General features: G+C 48.1%; 1 protein-coding gene across 2 annotated transcripts in view; it reads left to right on the top strand.

Annotated features, from left to right (window-relative positions):
- Positions 1 to 27,840, top strand: part of LOC139366141 (slit homolog 3 protein-like) — a 221,573-nt gene that overhangs the window by 137,168 nt on the left and 56,565 nt on the right. For both annotated transcript variants that reach the window (XM_071103287.1, XM_071103286.1), the window contains exons 7-12: positions 10,536 to 10,607; positions 13,276 to 13,439; positions 14,283 to 14,427; positions 23,731 to 23,802; positions 24,232 to 24,303; positions 26,480 to 26,551. In XM_071103287.1, coding sequence (XP_070959388.1) covers positions 10,536 to 10,607; positions 13,276 to 13,439; positions 14,283 to 14,427; positions 23,731 to 23,802; positions 24,232 to 24,303; positions 26,480 to 26,551 — 597 coding nt within the window. The remainder of the gene's footprint in view (positions 1 to 10,535; positions 10,608 to 13,275; positions 13,440 to 14,282; positions 14,428 to 23,730; positions 23,803 to 24,231; positions 24,304 to 26,479; positions 26,552 to 27,840) is intronic.

Here is a 27,840-nt window from a genome sequence, read left to right as displayed (position 1 = left end):
GACAAGCAAATCCAGCTCCTACAAGCATAGTTAGTAGCTACCGAATGTCATTTTCGGTGAGTGTGGACATTTACAAGCGAATGAACGAAGTTGTGATGCATGCTTTCCTGAAAGAAGAGCAGCATATGCACACGGAGCAGACGGGAGAAGAACAAAGGAGAAACAAATGCATGTAGGAACCACAGGGGAAAGAAATGGCAGCTGTACAGACAACTCATCCAGAGCTCTTTGACTTCTGACGGCAAACATTTAGTAGTGAATTGCATACAAGTGTAACTTCATCACCTCATGTGCGCTGCACAACAGAGACTCGCTGATAGATATAGAACGCTGTGGTCTCAACAGCTCCCGCCGTCTCCCGTTGTGCTATTTACAAACAGGCACGTGACTGGCTCAACTGTTCTGGGGATCGACGACGGTAAGCTTCATAATGTAAAATAACAGGTTAAATGAAGAATGCAATCTGCTTTCGTGTGTTGCACAAGTTGACTGCAGGTTTTAATTTAAAAAGTAGCTTCAAATATGACAATTTATTGAAAAACCTCAAATAAATAGTTTTGACGGTATTGAAAACCCATCCCGTGGCTTTTTCCAAATACTCCGGTATACGGTATATACCGTACCAGAAAGCATCTTGATGTTCAGGCCTATATCTATTGCCCAGTGTAACAGTGTAGAATTGAAATGACATTTGGTTCTTGTCCATGGTGCAGAAGAAGCACCATCTCTCCCGACAGCCAGTGTATGTCAGTGTATTTGTACTTGTGCCATCTTCTAGCCTTTGAAATGAACTCATAGATGAGATCCTCTCTCTTTCATGTGATACGATCAAAGGGTATCACTGCACTAAAACTGTTCCTTACTTCTATTAGATCTGGCATGGGAACTATCGGTGCCTTCTAAGAGCCTGTGGTAAAGAGGGAAAAGCAAAGATAATGTATTATTGATGTAACAAATTTCTCCATGACCAGCCATGTTTGTTCCACATTGTCAGACCACCATGTTTTTACAAAGTATTTTGGAGAACAACATTGTTAAAAAAAAAAAAAACGGAAATATGTTGGTATGTGTTTTGTCCAGGAGGGAAAAACCCCAAAAAGAACATTGGGAATTTTACAGTATATAAATAGAAACTGGTTGATGAAATGAATTTACACTCACAGTCAGATGGACACAATATTTTTATTGAAGCTGTCAAGAAAAGTGATATATAGGTGCTCCTTTGTAGTTTGATCTCAAGAAAACATTGTGTCCAAATACCCCTCTTAAAAAACAGAAATTGGGGTGGTCGACACATGTGATGTTTCTAATCACAATGATCGTTAAACTTAAAAAAATAAAAAAAAAGACATAAACAAGTCATTTCAAAGGCCTCATTCCTATTGATGCATGGGTGCCTGAGAAATGTCTCTGATCATAGAAAACAACCAATACAAAAGTCTCTGTCTATTTCTCCTCAGAAGAATTCCTTATACAATCACGTCAGCTTTGTGTTAGATGTTAAGCATTCCCCCAAGTTACTAATGAATAAGAGCTGATTTAGTGGAGGACTAAATAGGCCTCCGTAATGAGTGCAGCTCTGTGACTTCCAATGACTGAATACAGTTTAACGTCTGCCAAGCAACACAAAATAAATGATCGGCCCTTTCTGGTGATGAATTGTAATTTGGATTTAACATAAATGTGCTAATGACTGAACTAATGACTTCAAAGCTATCTGGGACATTTTCTTATATTAGGCATGCCTTGCATCTCAATGAGATGGAGAACAGGGTTGGGTGCCAGCAGAGCACACTGCATGGTGGGCCAACATACTGCTGGGTGGAGGGGATGGACGGGCCAATATGCCACTGATTCTTTGATGATTATTCATCGGATGGTTTCTGCTCTTAGGACATTTGATTTGAATAAATGCCGCTTTTATGTCAAGATGTCCTTGAAGATACTTGTCAAGTGTAAGTTTCACTAGGCAAATGAATTGTGTAAAAAAAAAAACATCACATTTTATTGGATTTTTAACAATCAAAATACTAGCATTGTATTAGAACACTGGTCAAGCAAATATTACCCTCAATTAACTGGTGGTGAATATGGCTTATCATTTCTTAACTGGGAGAGAACAATTAGATTATACTTGTGAAAACTATTATGATAAAAATATGACTTGCAATATTGTTAGGAATTAAACTGGCAGAAATGTTATTTGTACATTATTTTCTTGGTTATAACGTTTACGTAATTTGTTAAATCTGTCCTTTAGCCGTTACAAATCTATACAAGTCTGAAATGCTCTTTGAAAAGCCAAAGAGCCCGCAGGTCGTCTACGGAAACCCCTGTGTTCTTACCAGAGTGGTGCGTTGCCATCTTCCATCGTCCCCCCCTCCCGCTGCACTCTCCAGAACAGAGGGGCCACTGCATATTTAATGACCACTTTTTGTACAGAAAATTCGGGCTCTTAATGAACGCCACTCTCTCTCTTTTTTCTTTTTTTTTTTTGTGCCGACCTACCCGGCTCTGTCATTTTTTTATGAGGAATGGAAGTGCCGCTGAGACATTTCCATGCTAGGTATCTCAAGGTGACTTTCACCTCATCACGCATTGATAAGAAGAGGGAGGGACCAAGTTTTCACATTACCACAAACGACCTCCCCCCTCCTCCTCCAACTCCTTCCGCCCTGCCAAACACTGTCATTTGTCAATGTGTGCCCTCTGCATTTCCCTGACTTTTTGACAGGGGCCTCCGTGTTCCAACTAGAGTGATTTAGCTACTTCATAACCAGCCGAATGGGGACATAGACTCCCTTCACTTTCTGTTAACACTGATTCACCAGGCTTGTTTGATACTGCATTCTCTTCTATTACTGTTATTCTTGCTGTTATTTTATTTTGAGGTTACAGATGCCCTCTTTAATATGAGTAGACTTTAATTATGTTTTGGACCCGCTGGTGAGTGGTAAGCACCTCTCTCACACGAAGACCCAAGGCATGCCAACATACACCAACCAGGGGGGACACCCACCCCCAACACCCCTCCTGCCTTGTTGCCTACTGCCTTCGGAGTTGACTCGGTGTCATTTATTTGAACTGTTGAAAGTGCATTGTTGGACCTGGTTGTGATTTGACTGTGGAGAACCAGACTGAATGGATGCTGTATGGTGAGAGTGTTAGCGGGTGAGGCGGAGTAGTACTGTTACGTTATATGCAGTGCGGCTCATTTGCTCCGAGCTGTGGTGATCACAAGAAACTATCGCATTTCTGTGGCTGCATTTTGGTTCCAGAGCCGTCTAGGGCGAGACGCGTGGGTGTTTGATCGAAACCTAAATGCATTGGTTCAGAAAAATATTTTTTTATATACAGGGACCGGGTCAAAAATATAATGTTTTTGCTATTCAGTGCTTTTGGTTTGGCTGGCCTTTACCTGGCATTTAAGTCAGTCAGCTGTACCTTGGCCAGGCGATCGTTGACGTTTCCAGGGAATTGATGTGACCTGACCTAGCCTCAGTCTCCTTGCCCCTCGGTCTGTATCCTCTCTGACCTCACTTCTATGTCATAAACACTGCTGATGACTCCTCTTGATTAATGCCTTTCTGTGGCTATAGAGATGGAGGCCCAGTTGTAGCTCACTGAGGAGCACATAACCCAGAGAGAGAGAGAGAGAGAGGGGTAGAGAGGGAGACAGAGAGATTGAGTATAAAAAGAGAGAGAGAGAGGGGGGGTAGAGGGATAGAGAGAGAGAAGAGACTGTCAGGGACTGAGTCTTCTGTGTGAATCAGATATTCCATGCATTTATAATCCCCAACACCAGTATGCCTCCCAAAGGACAAATCAGTCTTTACCTCAGTGTGGTCTGATTGAAAGGTTGCCTTCAGCCAATAGAATAGTCTTTATGAGTCAGATAGCAGGCAGAGAAAGAGAGATGGAGATAGAGATGGAGGGCGAGAGAGTGAGAGAGAGAGAGGGGAAGTGAGAGGGAGAGAAGGGGGGGTTGCCGAGTGAGGGGGGGGCCTGTCATTAGCTCGCAAACAGCAGTTTCAAGCACAGGAAATTGCCTTGCCACCAGACGTGGCCCTTACGATATCTCTGGGTGGTGTGACTGCGCCAAAGCAGCGCAGTGGCGGTAGGGAGCAGAAGGAGAGAGGAGGAGAGAGAGGAACGACCCCATCGTGTCCCAGCAGAGCCAACCCAATGCACAATTAATCACTCGCTCCTGTACGCCAGGACAAAAAGGGATGGGAACAGCTTAGATTCAATCTGTCCTCATTTAAGCTGTAATGGCCTCATCAATGGCTCGGCACTCATGTCTCTCTCTCTGTCTGTCTGTCCGTCCTACATGTGCCTCTTGCTGCAGTATGTGACTGGCTAATACTGAGTGCCCTCCATCTACAGAACCAAAAGCTGAATCCGCCTCTCTTTTTCTCGTCCCCCTCTCTTGTCTTTCCTCATCCCTCCGCCCTCCGCCCTCCTCTCTCTTCCTCCCTCCTCCCTCCGCCCTCCTCTCTCTTCCTCCCTCCGCCCTCCACCCTCCTCTCTCCTCCTCCCTCCGCCCTACTCTCCGTTGCCGATTACATTTTCCGGATCCATAAAGCATGTCTCTATTGGATAAGATAATGTCCACATTGCCCAAGCGCCTCACTGTTTTCTTTTGTCTCTCATAAGCCCTCACTTAGACACGAACCACGTGGACAGGGTCTTGAGCTGCAGCTCATGTTATTTCTATGTTTGTCATCTGCGAGTTCAACGACATCTGATTGCGCCTTTGTGCTTTAGCTGAGCCCTCCACGCTAAGCAAAACAAAGGCAAACATTTCCATCCCTTTCGGATTGGATTCCGCCATGCCGCAAACAAGTGGTGGATGAGTTACGATGGCCGTAATGAAATGAGGCCTCATCTGGAGGCACTCTGCTCATTTGTTTTGACATCAAGGCCCCAAAAACTCCAGGCCTGTTCTGTAAACTCCACCGCTGCCTCGACACTTCTCAGCCCGCTGCCTCAGACGCTGCTGCCGCCGTGCCATTGGCTGTTGTGGTGGTGGATTGTTCCAGAGTTCCATGGCAACATGGTGGAAATGTCACTCCTCACAGGGAGGGAAGGCATCTGAGACAACTATGGGACTCTGGAAGAGGAGAGCCACACGCGTGCACACACACACACACACACAGACGGAACATGCAGATTGCCTGGTTCAAACACTCAAGGCTTCTTTAAAGCAGACCCTCTACACACACGCACTCAAACACACACTCTACACACACTCTCACGGTGTCTTTAGGGAGGCTTAGTGAGATGATGAAGATGAAGAGAGAGAGGGAATTCACTCTGGTCGTTCCTGGGAAGGAACCAGAGTCTTAAATCAGACCCCCCCCCCCCCCTCCCACACACACACACTCATTGTGAGGGAGAAATGGCCAGGAGCAGAACCCGTGGGAAACTTCACCTCTCGCCCCCTCAGATATTACAATGTGCCACTCTAATGTGCCCGCCGAGAGAACAGTCAAAGAGGTTGGGGGAAAAATCTCTTCACCTACCTCCTGAAATACACTCTCTGTCACATTCACACACACACATACATACACACACACCATGGCAGAGCAGTGTGCTGCTGATGATGACACCGTCATGTCGCATTGCGTGTCTCTCAGGCCCCTGATTTCAAGCCTCTGTGAGTTTCTGTAACTGAGTCAGCTCCACTGAGCCGTATGCACTCCTCCTGTCCATCCCATCCCTCCCACTGCTCCGCTCCAGCCCTGTCTTACCCACCAGCCACTGCAGCCCCAGCCCCCCTCTCTGTGTCCTTTAAAAAAAAGAAAAGTGACGTATCCAGGGGCCCTCTCCAAAAAGCCTTAATGAGGGTCTGGAGAGAGGCAGAGAGCACTCGAGACCCCAAAGTAGTCCTTTTTGCAACTGTGGGAAAGCTTTCTTAGCATGGCAGAGAGCGAAGAAAGAAATCGCACTGGAAAAATATCGGAGAACAACGTACCTCGGACAGAGCCTGTCTCTGTTTTAAGGAGAAGTAATGGGGTCAGTTAATAAAATAATAATCCTATGACCAGGACATCGATGGAGCTCTAAAGAAAATCATGAAGTAACATTGTTCCACTACACAACAAGCTATAATTCAGGATACTCTATTGATCCCATTAAAGCCTAGAGGCTACATAATCGAGACACATAGGCGCCATTGTCTTCCTGGAGCATTGTATGAACTCAGCTAGCATCCCCTGCTTTCGTTAAGAATCATTAGTTCAGTAGGGGTTCAATCAGGAAGTAAATAACTCGCGCTAATTCATGCTGTGCAGATTCAAGACGGGGGAAAATAACCAAACGTAAAAAGCTGAGAGAGAGAGAGAGAGAGAGAGAGAGAGAGAGAGAGAGAGAGAGAGAGAGAGAGAGAGAGAGAGAGAGAGAGAGAGAGAGAGAGAGAGAGAGAGAGAGAGAGAGAGAGAGAGAGAGAGAGAGAGAGAGAGAGAGAGAGAGAGAGAGAGAGAGAGAGAGAGAGAGAGAGAGAGAGAGAGAACATAGAACATGGCCGTTAGTGGAGGGGAGAAGGAAAGAGAGGTATCAGGAACAGCGGCGGTCTCCAACGGTTGCAGCCGGAAAGAGTGAGAGAAGGACGGAGTGGGGAGGAAAAAGAGAGAGAGGCGGAGAAGGACGACGGGGATAGAGGGGCGAGAGAGGAAGAGGAAGCAGAGGGGCGAGAGGGAGCGGCCTGAGGGGAGAAGAGTGTGAGATAGATTGAAAGAGAGAGAGAGAGAGAGAGAGAGAGAGAGAGCAAGGAGAAAGAGGGATTGACGGCTGGGGCCGAGATCAGACTCTGCAGGCCCTATAGACAACATGCGATAGCATCAACCTCATGGGCTGCTGGTAAAGACTCAGCTCCATCACTGCCTCCCTGGCTGGGGACAGAGATAGGGGCCCTATACAGCACTACATTACACTACACAACAGATTACGTTCCCCCGGTGACAGACAGACATGCCTGAGAGGCTAATGTCAGCTCCAACAGATTTAGGAATTCATCATATTTGCCATTAGGTCATTTTCTAATGTTCCAATATTAGATTAGCAGGTTAGTGGATTTTAACTAGGCAGACAAAGACCTTGAAAGAGCTGTTGTGCGTAATTGAGATACTGCCTCTCTTGTAGTCGACATACGGGAGAAGTTCTGTCATGTCTGTGTGATTACTGTAATCAGGACAAATTGCACAGGGCCCCCCAGTAAATCGGATCAATTGTGAACCGTATGGCTAAATGCCCTCCAGGCCCGGACAGTGTTAAAAAACGACAGGGCGGGGGGGGGGGGGGGGGAACAGGAGAGATAAGTGAGTGTCCTTCCTGGGCAGAGGCCATTTTCCCCTGTTGATGGTTCAATATTACAGGGTTTTACCAGGGCGTTGCTCCCTTCGTCCCAGCCAGACCCATCCCCGACCCATGTTCTCTCTTTTCTCTCTTTTTTTCTTTCCTCCCTCTGTCTTTCTCCCTCTCTCATTCCCTTTTTCTCTCTCCTACTCTCTCTCTCTCTCTCGCTCATTCCCACCCTCTCTCTTCTTCCTTCCCTCCTTCCCTCCACTGTGGCAAAAACCCAGCAGTAGTTCTAAGCCAGATGAGCCTGAGAGCCACAATGGCCTTGACAAGTGGGATGGAGTTACTCTCCTCACTAGAAGTGCCAATTTGGTCAGCACTGACAAGGGTGATTCCGCCCCGTATATAATTTAATAGTGGAATAACAATCATTTTCCTTGCCATTTGGTTGCATTTCCCCCCCCCCCCCCCGTTCTTAATAAAGTGTTCCCCCTGCTGATTGCTTCCAAAATAAATATGAAAACATCATTTAAAATTCCACAAGTATTTTATTTTAGGGGATTTTTTTCCTTCACTTTGTTTTCATGCGACCCTAGTTTTTTTTGCAGCTTTGCTGTTGCCTTGATGGGGATTTTCCACTGGTCGAATTAGAAATCTGAACACAGATATGTTGAACCATGCCTTGTTGTAGTCATATCCGTCTTCCTCCTCTCTCCTTTATGGGTTTGAATCAGCCTGTTGCAGTGAGAGTTGATACATGGCGTCACACCAGTGGCCACTTTCCTTAAAACATGCATGAACTGTGAAAACCAGCAGGCCAGTCTTTACTCTCGTCCACTCCACTCTGAGGATCTGCTGCGATCGGCATCCTCTCTAGTCCCGATAAACCCCTTATTACCAGTAATAGTACAGTAAGACGCTGTAAAACTAACCTCCTGCTCCGCCCGTAACGTCGTCTCGCCGACAGGACTCAGCACTTTCTGTTTCTAGCTACTGAGCCGATCCGGGAACCATTAAAGTCCCAAATTTAGAAATAACAGGTGCACATTAACACTTCCCAGGGAGGTGGTGCAGAGGGGACGGGTGGAGGTGGAGGGGGCTATCTAGTGACGGAGGGGTGGGACGGCTAGATTACAAGACTTAAGTCTGCTAAGTAGTACTATTCACAGTTACTGTTGCTGGATGGAGAGAACGGGAATTACTGCTGCCTCCCTCTTTCCCTCCCTCCGCATGCTGCTGCTGATAATATCATCGTTGTGCTAAAGCTTATTACACGCTGTTGTGGACACGCCAGCACCAGCAGCATCATATGGCCCACAACACAAGCAGACAGGCAGGCAAGGGATGAGGTGTGGATGAACAGTAATGCTGTGAACAACAGGCACCATCCAGTTTCTCTGACAAGAACCTTTGTGCTGTTCAAACAAACCTGTTGCACCTGGGTGTCTTCAATAGGAACCAAATGGGCAGGGAACGATCTGAATTTGTCCAGTAGAAACACTTGTTTGCTAATGAATACACCCCTTCTGGGTGATTGAGAAGGGTACCACTGCTTCTGCTACTTAGCTACAGTGCATTTGGAAAATATTCAGACCCCTTCACTATTTCCACATTTTGTTATGTTTACAGCTTTATTCTAAAATTTATTACATTTTACAATACAATTTTCAAACCAAAAACTGTTTTTAGATTTTTTTTGCAAATGTGTCAAATAAAAAAAGACTGAAATATTACATTTTACTCCATCCATTTTTAAGCACATTTGACAGCGATTGCAGCCTTGAGTCTTCTTGGGTATGACACTACAAGCTTGGCACACCTGTATTTGGGGAGTTTCTCCCATTCTTCTCTGCAGATCCTCTCAAGCTCTGTCAGGTTGGATGGGGAGCGTCATGGCACAGCTATTGTCAGGTCTCTCCAGAGATGTTCGTTCAGGTTCATGTCCAGACTCTGGCTGGGCCACTCAAGGACATTCAGAGACTTATCCCGAAGCCACTCCTGCGTTGTCTTGGCTGTGTGCTTAGGGTCATTGTCCTGTTGGAAGGTGAACCTTCACCCCACTCTGAGGTCCTGAGCGCTCTGGAGCAGGGTTTTATCAAGGATCTCTCTGTACTTTTCTCCGTTCATCTTTCCATCGATCCTGACTAGTCTCCCAGTCCCTGCCACTGAAAGACATCCCCACAGCATGATGCTGGTACCACCATGCTTCACCGTAAGGATGGTGCCAGGTTACCTCCACATGCGACGCTTGGCATCAGAGCAGAGAATCTTGTCTTTCGGTGCTTTTTGGCAAACTCCAAGCGGGCTGTCATGTGCCTTTTACTGAGGAGTGGCTTCTGTCTGGCCACTTTACCTTAAAGGCCTGATTGGTGGAGTTCTGAGATGGTTGTCCTTCTGGAAGGTTCTCCCATCTCCACAGAGGAACTCTGCAGCTCTGTCAGAGTGACCAGATTCTTGGTCACCAAGGCCCTTCTCCCCCGATTACTCAGTTTGGCCGGGCGGCCAGCTCTAAGAAGAATCTTGGTGGTTCCAAACGGACCTTCAATGCTGCAGAATTTTTTCGGTAGCCTTCCCCAGAACTATGCCTCGACAAAATCCTGTCTCGGAGCTCTACAGACAATTCCTTTGACCTCATGGCTTGGTTTTTGCTCTGGCATGCACTGTCAACTGCGGAACCTTATATAGACAGGTGTGTACTTTTCCAAATCATGTCCAATCCATTTAATTTACCACAGGTGGACTCCAATCAAGTTGTAGAAACATCTCAAGGATGATCAATGGAAACAGGATGCATCTGAGCTCAATTTCAAGTCTCATAGCAAAGGGTGTGAATACTTTTATTTGTAATCAAATAGATCAATTTTCGAAAAACCTGTTTTCGCTTTGTCATTATGGGGTGTTAAGTGTGCAGATTGATGAGGAAAACAATTAATTTAATCCATTTTAGAATAAGACCGTAACATCAACAAACTGCGGAAAAAAAGGGAATGGGTCTGAACACTTTCCGAATGCCCTGTATATCACCTCTGGATGCACTGAGATAGACACAGTAGACTGTCTGTTTAGACTGTAGGCTGCTCGTTGTCCATTACTTGTGTTTTCTTTTTGCTCATTTCTTTAGAAGAGTGTGCTACTTTCTTACTCCTATGCCTTTCTTTCTACTTGTGAAACCCAATGACTGTCTTTGTGGATTGTGGCTATTGTTTCTAAATGTACTGTCGGCCTCTCTCTTGCAGCACCCTCAACAACAACAACATCACCCTCATCCCTCTGTCCAGCTTCAACCACATGCCCAAGCTGCGGACTCTGTGAGTATATGACGAGGATACCATTTGGATGTGTCCCAAATGCTACCTTATTCCCTGTACAGTGCACAACTTTCGACCAGAGACCTATGGCCATGGTTGAAAGTAGTGCACTGTGTAGTGAATAGGGTGCCATGTGGGATGCAGACATTGTGAAATACCACCAAGTGGCTGAGTGGAAACAGGATCTATCTCAGAAGATTATTATTCCATAATGAGTGGTTATCTCTCCGTTGTTTCATGCTCATAATCGTTCGAGCCCCATTACCTCAACAAGGCACAACTTTCTTTAAGTTCACGAGTTCTGACTCCCTATAAAAACCCTGGGTCAAAGACATTGTTGTGTTCAATCCCTGGATCGACCCTGGGGCAACTCTGATGAGTGATTGGGCGGGTGGGGGGAGGGGCGTCCCCGGTCGCCAGGGTCGATGGCACGCCAGCTCACTGAGGTTGTTTACCTAGAAACCCCTGGGGGGGTCTGAGGGAGCAGACCCTGTATCTGTCTCTGTCCCCTGAGATCTGTGTTGTGCATGACTTTGTCACTGTACCCATTTCACTCACATTATCTCCCCAACCACAATCAATACATAATAATTACATAGTGCTCTACCTTGCCGGGATGTTTCTCTTCTGCGGCTGACCTTGGTTATTAAGCAGTGGGCTCTGGGATACTTTGGTTATTATTACCATGTGGTGTGAGTTGTTCCACTGCTGCACTGTCCAAGGGGACCATAAATAGTAAGAGGGTGTCCGCAGTAGACGGGCAGACAGACAGACAGACGGCCTTTGACGCTCGGGACCCATCTCAGACCCGCAGTGGCTTGTGACCCTGTGACCCTGCGGTGTCCTCCCCTCCAGACCCCAGCCTCCAGACTCCAGCCTCCCCAGTAATCATCTCTTTTCCTGCCTGCTGCCTGGGCTCCTCGGGGGCCTGAGGTCTGGAGCTTAGAGCTGTCCGCTCTGCTACAAGCCCCATGGCTCAGCAGTCTCCCCATCCCTATCCCCTCGCCTCCTCCTCGCCTCCTCAGAATTGAATTTGCTGACGCTGGGATGGCCGGCCTTCTGCTCCCTGGCCAGTATTGAATTATCTGAGCCGAGGCTCCCCCTGCTTCCCCCTACCCCACCCGCCCGCCCCTACATCCCTGGCTCCCAGTTCCTTTGTACTGCATTTTCTGGCTCTAATATCCCTGAGATCTCTGTATTGAATTTGCTGCTTGTAAAAACAACTTATTAAATCAAATGTTTAGAGATGTCTGTAATTCATTTAGCAGGGATGGGGGGGGGGGGGCTGGGGCTCCAGGTTTCTGATGAAATAGCTTAGCTAACCTCCCCTCTGCCCTCGCTCTCTCTCGCTCTGTTGCTCTCTCTCTCTCTCTTTCTGTTTCTCTCCCCCACTCTCTTTTTACCAGCTTTGTCCAGCAGCCATTCAATTAGATCAAATGATATCACCCCATGGTGAGTTACCGTTCAATAACGGGACAAATAGAGAGTGAGGGCTCCTACTGCGAAAGGGATAGTTACTCTAGTCATTTTCACAGTGTGTGTCTGTGTGGATCACTGGGTGAGCTGAGGTGCCCTTTTGTGCAGGTTCTGAAGATGAACACCTAGCTCACCTCACTCACACACACACACCGACACACACACACACGCACACACACACACCGACACACTCACACACACACACGCACACACACACACACACACACACACACACACACACACACACACAACAGCCGACCGAGGTGGTGTATGAGCCCTATGCTCCGTCTCAGTGTGGAGCTCATCTCTCCATCCCTCCACCTCTCTAATCCCACTCGTGTGTAATTAATCCGGAACAACGGGTGGCTATAAACTGGATTTATAATGGGAAGAGCTCCATTAAAACTACAACCCACGCTGTTATCCTCAATGAGCAATTCCTGTCCCCTAACCGGATCGCACCCGTATTTCATTTGCCAGACTTTTTGAAAGGGATGAAGTAACTTTTTGATTTGCTGACATGACTCTTCCTCCTACCGCCAAGCCCCCCCCCCCCCCCCCCCCCCCCCCCCTCGCTCCCCCTGTTTCCTCTCCTTTCAGCTCCTCTCCAGTCGGTCTCGTAATGACTGTTGAGAGATAGTGATTTAGCCCCTGTGTGTCGTGTCCTGTCCGCTTCTTTGGGAGAGCTGCCATATTGTTGAGGGAGACCTTGACGAAATGAAGGTGTTGGCTGAGAGAATGGGCCCATTCTTGCGTCTGCAGATGGATTCACATTAGTCGCTTTTATGCGCCGGTCTTGGATATGACAACCACAGCATCTCTGTCAAGGACGGCGGAGTCACAGAGTCATAAACACAGCAGGGCAGCCATGAGTAAATGAGAACTCCAAATGTTTTTCATCTGCTGGGCAACCTCAGACCTAAGAAAAAAGTCAATTTCATTGTCACTCTAAACACATTTGGGGGCATGTATTGCGGTGAGTGGATTCTTCTACTCAGCCTTAGATGTGGTCATTTTTCTAACGCGTTATGTCATGCCACTGGCCCTCTACTGTGGCTCTCTCTCCTCCCACCCTCTGCAGACAACAACCTGCACTGACCACTGCTGTTCCCTCTCTCTCCTCCCACCCTCTGCAGCCAACAACCTGCACTGACCACTGCTGTTCCCTCACTCTCCGCTCCTCCCTTTGCAGGCGTCTGCACTCTAACAATCTGCACTGCGACTGCCACCTGTCCTGGCTGTCCGACTGGCTGCGGCAGAGGCATGGCCTGGCCCCCTTCACCCAGTGCATGGCCCCCGCCAGCATGAGGGGCCTCAACATCCCTGATGTCCAGAAGAAAGACTTCACCTGCACAGGTATGCACCAAATGAAATCACCATGACAACACACTGTACTAAAAACAGCACAAGAACTACTCATGTTATCTCCAAATGAACAGGGTCTTTTATAGTGCGGAGTGAAAAGCCAATGAATCAGTGGAATCGGTTGGTGGTCTTGTTTTAATTGACTCCAGGATGTAATTGGTAAAAGGGTTCACGGTTGGGCCTAATGAACAGCTCCCACCCCCTCCCTGCAGCCATTAATCAGCTGATGAATCTCCAGCAGGCAGCCGGAGCAGAAATACAGTCCTCCGCCTTAGAGGCAGCCCCGTAATTAACCTGCAAATAAAGACAATAACACAGCAGAGATGGGGAGAGAGGGGGGGGGGGGGGGGGGGGGGGAGAGAGACAAAGAGAGAGGAGAGAAAGATGGATAGAGGCATACCCTGTGCTGGTGATTATCCCTGCTTTATTACAGCCAGCAATAAACAGCCATGTTATGTCATTGACTTGTATCTCCTGCTCTTTATTTTGATATATGTTCCTTATTCTAGAGCTTTATTAAGCTGATTCAACGTGACACATGGGGTTTTAACTCAGCTTTTTATTTCATTTTCTATTCAAGTGTGCATAATCTGCTCTCCCTCACTCTATCCTCTCCCCCCCTCTCTCCTCCTCCCCCTCCGCCTGCCCCCCCCTTCTCTCTCTCTTTCTCTTCCCCCCCTCTCTCTCTCTCTTTCCCTCGCTCTCTCTCCCCAACCCCCCCCCCTCTCTCACTCCCCCCCAACCCCCCTCTATATCACTCTCTCTCTCTTGCCCACCCTCTTTCTCTCTCTCTCTATCTGTCTCTCTCTCTCTCTCTCTTTCTCTTTCTCTCAGGCCCAGCTCAGGCAGAGCCCCGTACCTGTATTCCCCAGGCATCAGTATGTCCGATCTCCTGCACCTGTAACAACAACATTGTGGACTGTCGTCACAAGGGCCTGACTGAGATTCCTGCCGACCTGCCCGAGGGCATCGTAGAGATGTGAGTGTACTAGCTTTTTAACAGTCACTACCACTTTTACTAATGTGTATCCCTCTTTGCCTCCCTTCATTGAAGGAAGCCTACACTCAGAACATTGTGTAGTTAACATTGTACAAAACGTCCTGTGTGTTTATTTCTTACCTCTGCTCCAGTAATGGAACAAACTAAATTAACAACATCAGTTAACAGGCTCATTACTGGTGCTTGTTCAGGTGCATGGTGGCTATGTTCTGTACTGAGACTGAGGCACATTCATCCTCTCCTACCCTCTGGGCTGACTGGCTGGATTGCTGGCTGACTGTCTGGATTGCTGGCTGACTGTCTGGATTTCTGGCTGACTGGCTGGATGGCGGTTGGTCCACTAGAGCATGGGTTGTCAAACCTTTTGGGGCCCAAGGAACCCTTTTGTGTTGGCAAATTCATCAGGGACCCCGTCATAATCAGAACACAACTTGAGTGGAATAGCAATAGCCTTCAAGGAGTTTTACTATGACGTCTGCAGTATATGACTGGACGAACCAAGTCTCTTGGCATCGGAGAGAAAAATGTGCAGTTTTCAAGCTCATTTTCCCATGAGGCCGAGCTATCTTTTGCTGTTGCAGCTTTAAAGCTAATATCCCGCAATTCTACACATTTTGCCATGCGGGAAGAGAAAAACTTGGCCGTTTTAAAGCTTCAATTACAGTGCATTTGTGTAAAACAATATATATATAAAAAATTGGGGGGAATGGTATTCAGTTGAAGAAATTATAATTGTACTGTGGATACCGATATCCCTGTGAGCTTCCAAGGCCCGTGTTGCCCAGGGTTAAGAACATGCATTGTAGAAGAATAATATGACATTGTTATTGTAATACACACTGTTAACTTATTCCATGGATCCCGTGGCCAATAGTCATGTAATCTGTTGTTGGTAATATTCATAAAAATTAAAAAAAAGAGATCTGGTCGCGAACCCCTGCAGTACCTCCGCGAACTCCTGCAGTACCTCCGTGAACCCCTGCAGTACCTCCGCGAACTCCTGCAGTACCTCCGTGAACCCCTGCGGTACCTCCGCGAACCCCTGCGGTACCTCCGCGAACCCCTGCGGTACCTCCGCGAACCCCTGCGGTACCTCCGCGAACCCCTGCAGTACCTCCGCGAACCCCTGCGGTACCTCCGCAAACCCCTGCGGTACCTCCGCGAACCCCTGCGGTACCTCCGCGGACCCCTGCAGTACCTCCGCGAACCCCTGCAGTACCTCTGCGAACCCCTGCAGTACCTCCGCGAACCCCTGCAGTACTTCCGCGAACCCCTGCAGTACCTCCACGGACCCCTGCAGTACCTCCGCGGACCCCTGCAGTACCTCCGCGAACCCCTGCAGTACCTCCGCGGACCCCTGCAGTACCTCTGCGGACCCCTGCAGTACCTCCGCGGACCCCTGCAGTACCTCCGCGAACCCACTTTGAGAACCGCTGCACTGAAGCCAACAGAGCAGCCCCACACAATTATCCCCCGAACAATGAGGGGCCAAATCAAACCTATTAGAACTGTTCAAGGACGCTGGGCTTTCTCTCCAGCACAGCGGAGGCCCCTGCACTCAGTCAGACACATAGAAGTGTACCCCTTCACCTCCGTGTCTTCTCTCACTCTGCCTGTCCCAGCTCAGGGCTCTGTGTCTGGAGCAGTGGGCAACCCTGCAAAGCGGCTCAGACATTTCTCTGCAACCCACGTGGCCTGGTTAGGGGCTTCACTTTACTGAGATAAAGTACAGCTTTTCTATGAACCGGCCGCCCTTGTTTGGGTCTGTGTGTGCGCGCGTGTGTGTGTCTGCGCTCGTGTGTGTCCACTGCGTCTTGCCATGCCACAGGCTGATTGGATTTCCGCTTTAGAGCGCGTCCATATATCCTCAGTCAGGTTATTCGATATACTTATCGATTGCTCCGACTCTTGTTTGCGCTAAAGAACAGGTGGGTCATTTCTCTGATATGTACAGCTTCTCTGCCGCTGTTGTTATATGCCAATAGTGTGTAACCTTTGCATAACAAATGGATACGTTAATGTAGGATACATTACTCCAGCGCTTACCTTAGCCAGAAACAATATTCTGCTAATGAAATGATGTATTGTCAGGACTTTACTGGGGTCGTTTCTCTGAAAATTGTTTTCACGTTCCTCTGCCAGGTTAGAATTACTGTTACACCCACCGCACAGGAACAACAGCCAAAACAACCTCCACCCAATCTGTAGTTTAGGAATCAGAGAAAATAGATCCCTCAGAGCAGAGCTCGACAATGTACGTCTTTCTATAAAATGTTCTTGTTCCTGTTGAAATATAGATATATACAATTACTCTGGGTTAGGGTTGCATAGCTACCGGTAATATAGCAAAGTTACCAGAATCTTCGGTAAGGTTGGTAATTAACAGGTAATCTAAGGAAATCTATGGTAACTTTGGTCATTTCTACTTGAATGACTTGTAAAAATGTATTTGTATGCAGTATAGTATCATTTTTATTTATTTTATTTTATTTATTTATTTCACCTTTATTTAACCAGGTAGGCAAGTTGAGAACAAGTTCTCATTTACAATTGCGACCTGGCCAAGATAAAGCAAAGCAGTTCGACACATACAACGACACAGAGTTACACATGGAGTAAAACAAACATACAGTCAATAATACAGTATAAACAAGTCTATATACGATGTGAGCAAATGAGGTGAGATAAGGGAGGTAAAGGCAAAAAAAAGGCCATGGTGGCAAAGTAGATACAATATAACAAGTAAAACACTGGAATGGTAGATTTGCAATGGGAGAATGTGCAAAGTAGAAATAAAAATAATGTTATGTGCATGCATAATACCATACATTAATACATTTTTACAAGTTATTCAAGTAGAAATGACCAAAGTTACCATAGATTGCCACTATTAGTAGACATTTCTTATATCTGTGTCCGTATTGTCCATGAGTTTCTAGTGGAGAGACCATATGGTTCAAGAGAAAATAGCATCTAATCAACAATTGTATTATTTGCAACCCTTCCAACGATGGTCTTTTTTCACAACTGCCACCATTTTACCCCAAAAACATTTACAACAAAGACATGTTGGATAGAGTCAAAGAAATACAAGTGTTATCCATTTTTTATGGATATTTCATGTGCAAAACCTCATATTAAACATCAATGGCATTCACAAAGTTGATGGTTTTTATTTAGGATAATGCTTTACAGCTTTGACATTGTCATGTACTGTCATGTTGTGTCTTGTCTCTGTCCTTTCCCTTCACCCTGTCTCCCTCTGCTGGTCGTTGTTAGGTTACCTTTCCACCCCCTCTTTCCCCCAGCTGTGCCTTGTCTCCTCCTAACCACCTCGTCACCCCTTTTCCCACCTGTTCCCTTTTTCCCTCTGATTAGTCCCCTATATCTCTCTCTGTTTTTGTTCCTGTCCTTGTCGGATTCTTGTTTGTTGTGTTTCATGCCTGAACCAGACTGTCGTCATGTTTGCTGTAACCTTGTCTTGTCCTGTCGGAATCTGCCGGTCCGTCTGAGCCTACCTATGTTTGGTAATTAAAGAAGCTCTGTTTAAGTTAATTCGCTTTTGGGTCCTCATTCACGCACCGTAACAGAAGAATCCGACCAAGAATGGACCCAGCGACTTCGGATCCTCTCCACTCAGCCGTCGGGATCCAGGGAGCGATGCTAGGCAGACACGAGCAGGAAGTGTCTGCTGCTCGACATGCCGTTGAGACCCTGGCCACCCAAGTCTCCAACCTCACAGAACAGGTTCACCATCTCCGCCTCGATCCACCGGCCACTTCCAGGGCTTTCGAATCTCCGGAGCCCAGAATCAATAACCCGCCGTGTTACTCTGGGGAGCCCACTGAATGCCGCTCGTTCCTCACCCAGTGTGATATTGTGTTTTCTCTCCAGCCCAACACTTACTCCAGGAGCACTGCTCGTGTCGCCTACGTCATATCTCTCCTTATTGGACGGGCTCGTGAGTGGGGCACGGCAATCTGGGAGGCAAGGGCTGAGTGTACTAACCAGTATCAGGACTTTAAGGAGGAGATGATACGGGTTTTTGATCGATCTGTTTTTGGGGAGGAGGCTTCCAGGGCCCTGTCTTCCCTATGTCAAGGCAATCGATCCATAACAGACTACTCTATTGAGTTTCGCACTCTTGCTGTCTCCAGTGGCTGGAACGAGCCGGCCTTGCTCGCTCGTCTTCTGGAGGGTCTCCGCGCAGAGGTAAAGGATGAGATTCTCTCCCGGGAGGTTCCTTCCAGCGTGGATTCCTTGATTGAACTCGCTATTCGCATTGAGCGACGGGTTGATCTTCGTCACCGAGCTCGTGGAAAGGAGCTCGCGCTCTCCGTCGCCCCCCTCTCCGCATCACTACCATCTTCCTCTGCCGGCTCGGGTGCTGAGCCCATGCAGCTGGGAGGTATCCGCATCTCGACTAAGGAGAGGGAACGGAGAATCACCAACCGCCTCTGTCTCTATTGCGGTTCCGCTGGTCATTTTGTCACTTCATGTCCAGTAAAAGGCCAGAGCTCGTCAGTAAGCGGAGGGCTACTGGTGAGCGCTACTACTCCTGTCTCTCCTTCAAGATCCTGCACTACCTTGTCGGTCCATCTACGCTGGACCGGTTCGTCAGCTTCCTGCAGTGCCTTAATAGACTCTGGGGCGGAGGGCTGTTTTATGGACGAGACCTGGGCTCGGGAACATGACATTCCTCTCAGACAGTTAAAGGAGCCCACGGCCTTGTTCGCCCTGGATGGTAGTCCTCTCCCCAGGATTCAGCGTGAGACGCTACCTTTAACCCTCACTGTTTCTGGTAATCATAGTGAAACCATTTCTTTTTTAATTTTTCGTTCACCTTTTACACCTGTTGTTTTGGGCCATCCCTGGCTAGTTTGTCATAATCCTTCCATTAATTGGTCTAGTAATTCTATCCTCTCCTGGAACGTCTCTTGTCATGTGAAATGTTTAATGTCTGCTATCCCTCCTGTTTCCTCTGTCTCTTCTTCACAGGAGGAGCCTGGTGATTTGACAGGGGTGCCGGAGGAATATCACGATCTGCGCACGGTGTTCAGTCGGTCCAGGGCCACCTCTCTTCCTCCACACCGGTCGTATGATTGTAGTATTGATCTCCTTCCGGGAACCACCCCCCCCCGGGGTAGACTATACTCTCTGTCGGCTCCCGAACGTAAGGCTCTCGAAGATTATTTGTCTGTAGCTCTTGACGCCGGTACCATAGTCCCCTCCTCCTCTCCCGCCGGAGCGGGGTTTTTTTTTGTCAAGAAGAAGGACGGGTCTCTGCGCCCCTGCATAGATTATCGAGGGCTGAATGACATAACAGTGAAGAATCGTTATCCGCTTCCTCTTATGTCTTCAGCCTTCGAGATCCTGCAGGGAGCCAGGTTTTTCACTAAGTTGGACCTTCGTAACGCTTACCATCTCGTGCGCATCAGGGAGGGGGACGAGTGGAAGACGGCGTTTAACACTCCGTTAGGGCACTTTGAATACCGGGTTCTTCCTTTCGGCCTCGCTAACGCTCCAGCTGTCTTTCAGGCATTAGTCAATGATGTCCTGAGAGACATGCTGAACATCTTTGTTTTCGTTTACCTTGACGATATCCTGATTTTTTCACCGTCACTCCAGATTCATGTTCAGCACGTTCGACGTGTCCTCCAGCGCCTTTTAGAGAATTGTCTTTTTGTGAAGGCTGAGAAGTGCACTTTTCATGCCTCCTCCGTCACATTTCTCGGTTCTGTTATTTCCGCTGAAGGCATTAAGATGGATCCCGCTAAGGTCCAAGCTGTCATTGATTGGCCCGTCCCTAAGTCACGCGTCGAGCTGCAGCGCTTTCTCGGCTTCGCGAACTTCTATCGTCGTTTCATCCGTAATTTCGGTCAGGTGGCAGCTCCTCTCACAGCCCTTACTTCTGTCAAGACGTGCTTTAAGTGGTCCGTTTCCGCCCAGGGAGCTTTTGATCTCCTCAAGAATCGTTTTACATCCGCTCCTATCCTTGTTACACCTGACGTCTCTAGACAGTTCGTTGTCGAGGTTGACGCGTCAGAGGTGGGCGTGGGAGCCATTCTTTCTCAGCGCTCCCTCTCTGACGACAAGGTCCACCCATGCGCGTATTTTTCTCATCGCCTGTCGCCGTCGGAACGTAACTATGATGTGGGTAACCGCGAACTGCTCGCCATCCGGTTAGCCCTAGGCGAATGGCGACAGTGGTTGGAGGGGGCGACCGTTCCTTTTGTCGTTTGGACTGACCATAGGAACCTTGAGTACATCCGTTCTGCCAAACGACTTAATGCGCGTCAGGCGCGTTGGGCGCTGTTTTTCGCTCGTTTCGAGTTCGTGATTTCTTATCGTCCGGGCTCTAAGAACACCAAGCCTGATGCTTTATCTCGTCTCTTCAGTTCTTCAGTAGCCTCCACTGACCCCGAGGGGATTCTCCCTGAGGGGCGTGTTGTCGGGTTGACTGTCTGGGGAATTGAGAGGCAGGTAAAGCAAGCGCTCACTCACACTCCGTCGCCGCGCGCTTGTCCTAGGAACCTTCTTTTCGTTCCCGTTCCTACTCGTCTGGCCGTTCTTCAGTGGGCTCACTCTGCCAAGTTAGCCGGCCACCCTGGCGTTCGGGGTACGCTTGCTTCCATTCGCCAGCGTTTTTGGTGGCCCACCCGGGAGCATGACACGCGTCGTTTCGTGGCTGCTTGTTCGGTCTGCGCGCAGACTAAGTCCGGTAACTCTCCTCCTGCCGGCCGTCTCAGGCCGCTTCCTATTCCTTCTCGACCGTGGTCTCACATCGCCTTAGATTTTGTCACCGGACTGCCTTCGTCAGCGGGGAAGACTGTTATTCTTACGGTTGTCGATAGGTTCTCTAAGGCGGCTCATTTCATTCCCCTTGCTAAGCTTCCTTCTGCTAAAGAGACGGCACAAATCATCATCGAGAATGTTTTCAGAATTCATGGCCTTCCGTCAGACGTCGTTTCGGACAGAGGTCCGCAATTCACGTCTCAATTTTGGAGGGAGTTTTGCCGTTTGATTGGGGCTTCCGTCAGTCTCTCTTCCGGCTTTCACCCCCAGTCTAACGGTCAAGCAGAACGGGCCAATCAGACTATTGGTCGCATCTTACGCAGTCTTTCTTTTCGTAACCCTGCGTCTTGGTCAGAACAGCTCCCCTGGGCAGAATACGCCCACAACTCGCTTCCTTCGTCTGCGACCGGGCTATCTCCTTTTCAGAGTAGCCTCGGGTACCAGCCTCCGCTGTTCTCATCTCAGTTCGCCGAGTCCAGCGTCCCCTCCGCTCAGGCTTTTGTCCAACGTTGCGAGCGCACCTGGAAGAGGGTCAGGTCTGCACTTTGCCGTTATAGGACGCAGACTGTGAGGGCTGCTAATAAGCGTAGAACTAAGAGTCCTAGATATTGTCGCGGTCAGAGAGTTTGGCTCTCCACTCAGAACCTTCCCCTTAAGACGGCTTCTCGCAAGTTGACCCCGCGGTTCATTGGTCCGTTCCGTATTTCTCGGGTCATTAATCCTGTCGCAGTTCGACTTCTTCTTCCGCGATACCTTCGTCGCGTCCACCCGGTCTTCCATGTCTCCTGCATCAAGCCCGTCCTTCGCGCCCCCGCTCGTCTTCCCCCCCCCCCCCCCCCCCCCCCATCCTTGTCGAGGGCGCACCCATCTACAGGGTCCGTAGAATTTTGGACATGCGTCCTCGGGGCCGTGGTCACCAGTACCTCGTAGATTGGGAGGGGTACGGTCCTGAGGAGAGGAGTTGGGTTCCCTCTCGGGACGTGCTGGACCGTGCGCTGATCGAGGATTTCCTCCGTTGCCGCCAGGTTTCCTCCTCGAGTGCGCCAGGAGGCGCTCGGTGAGTGGGGGGGTACTGTCATGTACTGTCATGTTGTGTCTTGTCTCTGTCCTTTCCCTTCACCCTGTCTCCCTCTGCTGGTCGTTGTTAGGTTACCTTTCCACCCCCTCTTTCCCCCAGCTGTGCCTTGTCTCCTCCTAACCACCTCGTCACCCCTTTTCCCACCTGTTCCCTTTTTCCCTCTGATTAGTCCCCTATATCTCTCTCTGTTTTTGTTCCTGTCCTTGTCGGATTCTTGTTTGTTGTGTTTCATGCCTGAACCAGACTGTCGTCATGTTTGCTGTAACCTTGTCTTGTCCTGTCGGAATCTGCCGGTCCGTCTGAGCCTACCTATGTTTGGTAATTAAAGAAGCTCTGTTTAAGTTAATTCGCTTTTGGGTCCTCATTCACGCACCGTAACAGACATTCTATTTTGAATTTTAAAATCATCCTTAAATATATTTTACATGTGATAAGGCCACACAGAGGGCCAGAGATAATTACAGACACCTCCCACAGGGCACACAGAAGTCAAGTCAACATCTATTCCACGATGGTGCAACGTAATTTTATTGAAGTGACATGGAAACAACGTTGATTCAACCAGTGTGTGCCCAGTGGGATAATCTGAAGTACCCAAAAAGGCACCTAGATGTCATCTGATAAAATTCCATATATTCCTTGAAAGTTACCAAAATTCTGGTAGTTTACTGGTAAACTTGGAACGATTCCAGTAATATACCCTCCCTTTGAAAGCCTACTCTGGGAGATAGGGGTTTTGGGCATGGACACTGCTCAGTGTACTTATCCTCCTCCAGATTCCTTTCCTCGCTAGGACCCACTTGGACACATATGCACACACACACACACACACACACACACACTTACAAGTCTCCCGAGTTCCTTCCTCACTAGGACCCAGGCCAGCAAGACAGGATGGATGGATGGTGATGTAGTCAGGCAGGGGGACAGAGGTTGGAATGGGACTGGGAGATGGGGTGGAGGGTGTGGAGGGGGAGAGGAGGGCCTGGGTGCTGCAGTACGTCCCATCACTCAGTGAGACGGATGACCCTGGCCCAGTAGCTCTGTGACTCTGGATCCCTGTCTGTCCACACCCAGCCCCTCCCCAGAGCCACACACACCACCCCAGCAGCCCACCTCCATCCTCCATCTCTCGGACAACACAGCCCACTGGGCCAAGAGGAGGAGGAGGAGGAAGAGGCCATGGACATTAACACACATACACACACCACACACACAGACACACATACAGACACACACAGACCCACACAAACACACACACACTTTCTCCCATAAATTCTGTCTGTATATGTAACTGTGAGCCCAGGATAGTTGAGAATGTATTTACCCCTAAAGTAACCTGCTGCTATTCTCTCTCTCTGCCCCCCCCCCCCCCCCCCCCCCCAAACCCCCTCCCCCGCTCCCTTCAGTCGTCTGGAGCAGAACCTGATCAAGAACATTCCTGCTGGAGCCTTCTCTCCTTACAAGAAACTCAAGAGGATGTGAGTCTGACAACCCAGGGCGTTTTGGGATAACGCTCTCCACCTCCTTTATTTATAGAAAGGACAAAAGCTTGGAACTGTATCTAACATGCAAACAGAGCGAGACATAGACCCACATACATACACATGAACAGTGTCCAGCATTCTCTGCACGTTAAGCTCCAACTACACACACTGCTGTTCAATAATGCATATGGGACAGCGGTGGCAGGAAGACTGACATGCCCTTGCCACTCTCTCTCTCACGCGTACACACACACACACACACACACACACACAAGCTCCTCCTGTTGCCCTTTTTAATGTATTCAGTCATGCATTTCGTTAGACATTTCTGGGACAATTGTCCGTTTCCATCACAATGTCTTTGCTCGTGCGTCCAATCCAATCTCTGCCCTTCTGTCTCTCTCTCGCCCAATGTTCTTCCAGCGACCTGAGCAAGAATCAAATCGCTGATATCGCCGCCGATGCCTTCACCGGCTTACGCTCCCTGACTTCACTGTAAGTGAAACCCACCTGCATCTTAATACACACACACACACATGCGACAACAGTGGAGAAATAATGAAAGACTTCTTCGGTCTTGCCGCCGTCCGGTAATTGCAAACAAGATAATTAAAGTCCGGTGGCGTGCGGCATGGCGCTTCTCCTTGACAGCTGACTCTAAGATGGCAGGACAGCCAGGTGGAGCAGGGGAAAGCAAATTAGGGCTGAGCATCTAACACAGTACAACACAGCGGCTTGGCATCTGCGACGGCGGGGACAGAACGCACGCTTCCATTTAAATCACTGTGTCGATGTGACAGAGACACCAGCCGACGGCAGACACTCTGGCCCATGCATATTAATCCAGCCAATCAGCAGACACGACAGGGAATTCATCTTCCTCTGTCTGTGTAGTGCGTCCCAAATGGCACCCTATATTCCCTACCTAAGTGCCCTACAAAAACAGTGCGCCATATAGGGAATGGGGTGCCATTTGGGACACGGTCCTCTTCGTCTGGAGGCCCGGCCTGGTGCCAATCACAGCACCAGGCTGAAAGAGACTGAAGATTCATTTGCTCGGGGTGTCGTAAAATATTATGTGCATGTCATGTACTGTCAGGCTGGGAATGGGAATAAACCTGATTCTACATTACACATGTATTATACAAACACACACACAGTAAGTAAATCTACACTCAACAAATATAAAAACCGCAACATGCAACAATTTGAAAGATTTGACTGAGTTACAGTTCATATAAGGAAATCAGTCAATTGAAATAAATGCATTAGTCCCTAATCTATGGATTTCACATGACCGAGGGTTCAGATATACATCTGTTGGTCACAGATTCCTTTTTTTTTTAAATGGTAGGGGCGTGGATCAGAGAACCAGTCAGTATCTGGGGTGACCACCATTTGTCTCATGCAGCCCAACACATCTCCTTCACATAGAGTTGATCAGGCTGTTGATTGTGGCCTTGGAATGTTATCCCACTCCTCTTCAATGGCTGTGCGAAGTGGCTGGATATTGGTGGGAACTGGAACACGCTGTCGTACACGTCGATCCAGAGCATCCCGAACATGCTCAATGGGTGACATGTCTGGTGAATTTGCAGGCCATGGAAAAACTGGGATACTTTCAGCTTCCAGGAATTGTGTACAGATCCTTGCAACATGGGGCCATGCATTATCATTCTGAAACATGAGGTGATGGCGGCGGATGAATGGCACTACAATCTATGTACATTCAAATTGCCATTGATAAAATGCTATCGTTTTTCGTTGTCCATAGCTTATGCCTGCCCATACCATAACCTCACCCTCAACATGGGGCACTCTGTTCACAACGTTGACATCAGCAAACCGCTTGCCCACACGACGCCATACATGTTGTCTGCCATCTGCCCGATACAGTTTATGAAGTTTATGAAGAGCACACATCTCCAGCGTGTCAGTGGCCATCAAAGGTGAGCATTTGCAGACTGAAGTCGGTTACGATGCCGAACTGCAGTCAGGTCAAGACCCTGGTGAGGACGACAAGCATGCAGATGAGCTTTCCAGAGATGGTTTCTGACAGTTTGTGAAGAAATTATTTGGTTGTACAAACCCACAATTTCATCAGCGGGTTACTGGTCTCAGATGATCCCGCAGGTGAGGAAGCCAAATGTGGTGATCCTGGTCTGCGGTTGTGAGGTCAGTTGGACATACTGCCAAATTCTCTAAAACGAAATTGGAGGCGGCTTATGGTAGAGAAATTAACATTCAATTCTCTGGCAACAGCTCTGGTGGACATTCCTGCAGTCAGCAGGCTGATTGCACGATCCCTCAAAACTTGGGACATCTGTGGCATTGTGTTGTGTGACAAAACTGCCCATTTTAGAGTGTCCTTTTATTATCCCAAGCACAAGGTGCCCCTGTGTGATGATCATGCTGTTGAATCAGCTTCTTAAAATGCCACACCTGTCAGGTGGATGGATTATCTTGGCAAAGGAGAAATGCTCACTAACAGCAATGTAAAGAAATGTGTTCACAAAATGTGAGAAAAATAAGCTTTTTGTGTGTATGGAGCATTTCTGGGATCTTTTATTTCGGCTCACGAAACATGTGACCAGCACTTTATAAGTTACACTCATATTTGTGTTCAGTATAAATGTATGTGTCTCTAGTATAAATGTATGTGTCTCTACAGGGTGCTGTACGGGAACAAGATAGCTGAGATTCCTAAGGGCCTGTTTGATGGGCTTGTCTCTCTTCAGCTACTGTAAGTACACATGTGTACTGACCTATACTATGCTATACTGTACTGTAATATACGGTACTATACTGTACTGAAGCTCTATGAATTGGTTGTAACGACCACAACTCTGTGTTTGTGTACCTTATTTTCCACCCTGTCGGTTTGTTCCTATATTTTTAGCTGATGTTCCTTCTAAACCTTTTTTTGCATATCTTTTGCATGTATGTGCATGAGTTCCCAGTGTGTTTGTGTCTCTGTTGCATGAGCTAGTTTCACTCTGGCAGAGGGTTATGATACGGACCGCAGTGGAAGAGCAATAGTTCATGTTCTGCATTTCCCCTCATAAAACCAAGTCGAGCACAAGGAAGCCGAGAGTGTCGAACCTCGAAACCCTTTTAGAGTCTGAAACGGACCATTTGGGCCGGAGCGGGAGCGCCTCATGCAACATCATTAGCATTTAAATTGGACCTGATTACAAAGCAGATCTCTCACACCTAGTTATATTGATGTAGACATGGAAACATAGCTCAAACATAATGACTGTGTTTAATGGTCTAATTTAAGGAAATCTGCTGCTCTTTAATGCTGCTGACTGTTGGTGCTTGTTGAAACACACACACAGACACACACACACACACACACACACACACACACACACACACACACACACACACACACACACACACACACACTGTAATGATTTAGAAGATTGAGTGGGAATGAATTATGGAGATATGCAGGATGCTTGGGGTCTCTCCTCTCTCTTACTGGTATGTCAGCGAATCAGAGTCTCTCCAGTAAAGTGCACATCAGCGTAATATCCACACACACACACACACACACACACACATACACTAGCAGTACGGCACACTGACTGGTATGGCTCGGCGATTCACCCTGTCTTTCTTGTCATCGACGCTAATGATGTAAATGACATAGGGATAGGCCTGTTCTTTAACAAGTTATTTAGCATTTTGAATAGACACATGGAAAATCTGCACTGTTTTTCTTTCATTCTTTCATCACTGTTCTTTTCCTGTTGGGTTTCAAATCCCTCCCAAATGTAATTAGTTCTCCCTGTGAGCAGCAGCCTAACGATGCGTGTGTTTGCTCTGCGACAAACCCTCATTAGAATGCCTCTCAATAATTTAGCAAACGCTGCCCAACGTTAGTCAAATGTCAGGCAGGCTGAGAGGGAGAAAAAAAGGAGAAAGAGAGAAAGAGATATATAGAGAGAGGGAGGGAGAGACGGGAATGGGGGGGGGGGGGTGTGCAGAGGTTACTAGGCGAGCTAGTTATGGTAGAAATGCCAC

This window comes from Oncorhynchus clarkii, chromosome 14 (genome assembly GCF_045791955.1).
Source record: "Oncorhynchus clarkii lewisi isolate Uvic-CL-2024 chromosome 14, UVic_Ocla_1.0, whole genome shotgun sequence".
Lineage (NCBI taxonomy): Eukaryota > Metazoa > Chordata > Actinopteri > Salmoniformes > Salmonidae > Oncorhynchus > Oncorhynchus clarkii.
The sequence above is the reverse complement of the archived record's forward strand: the minus strand, read 5'-3'. Positions and strand labels throughout refer to the sequence as shown.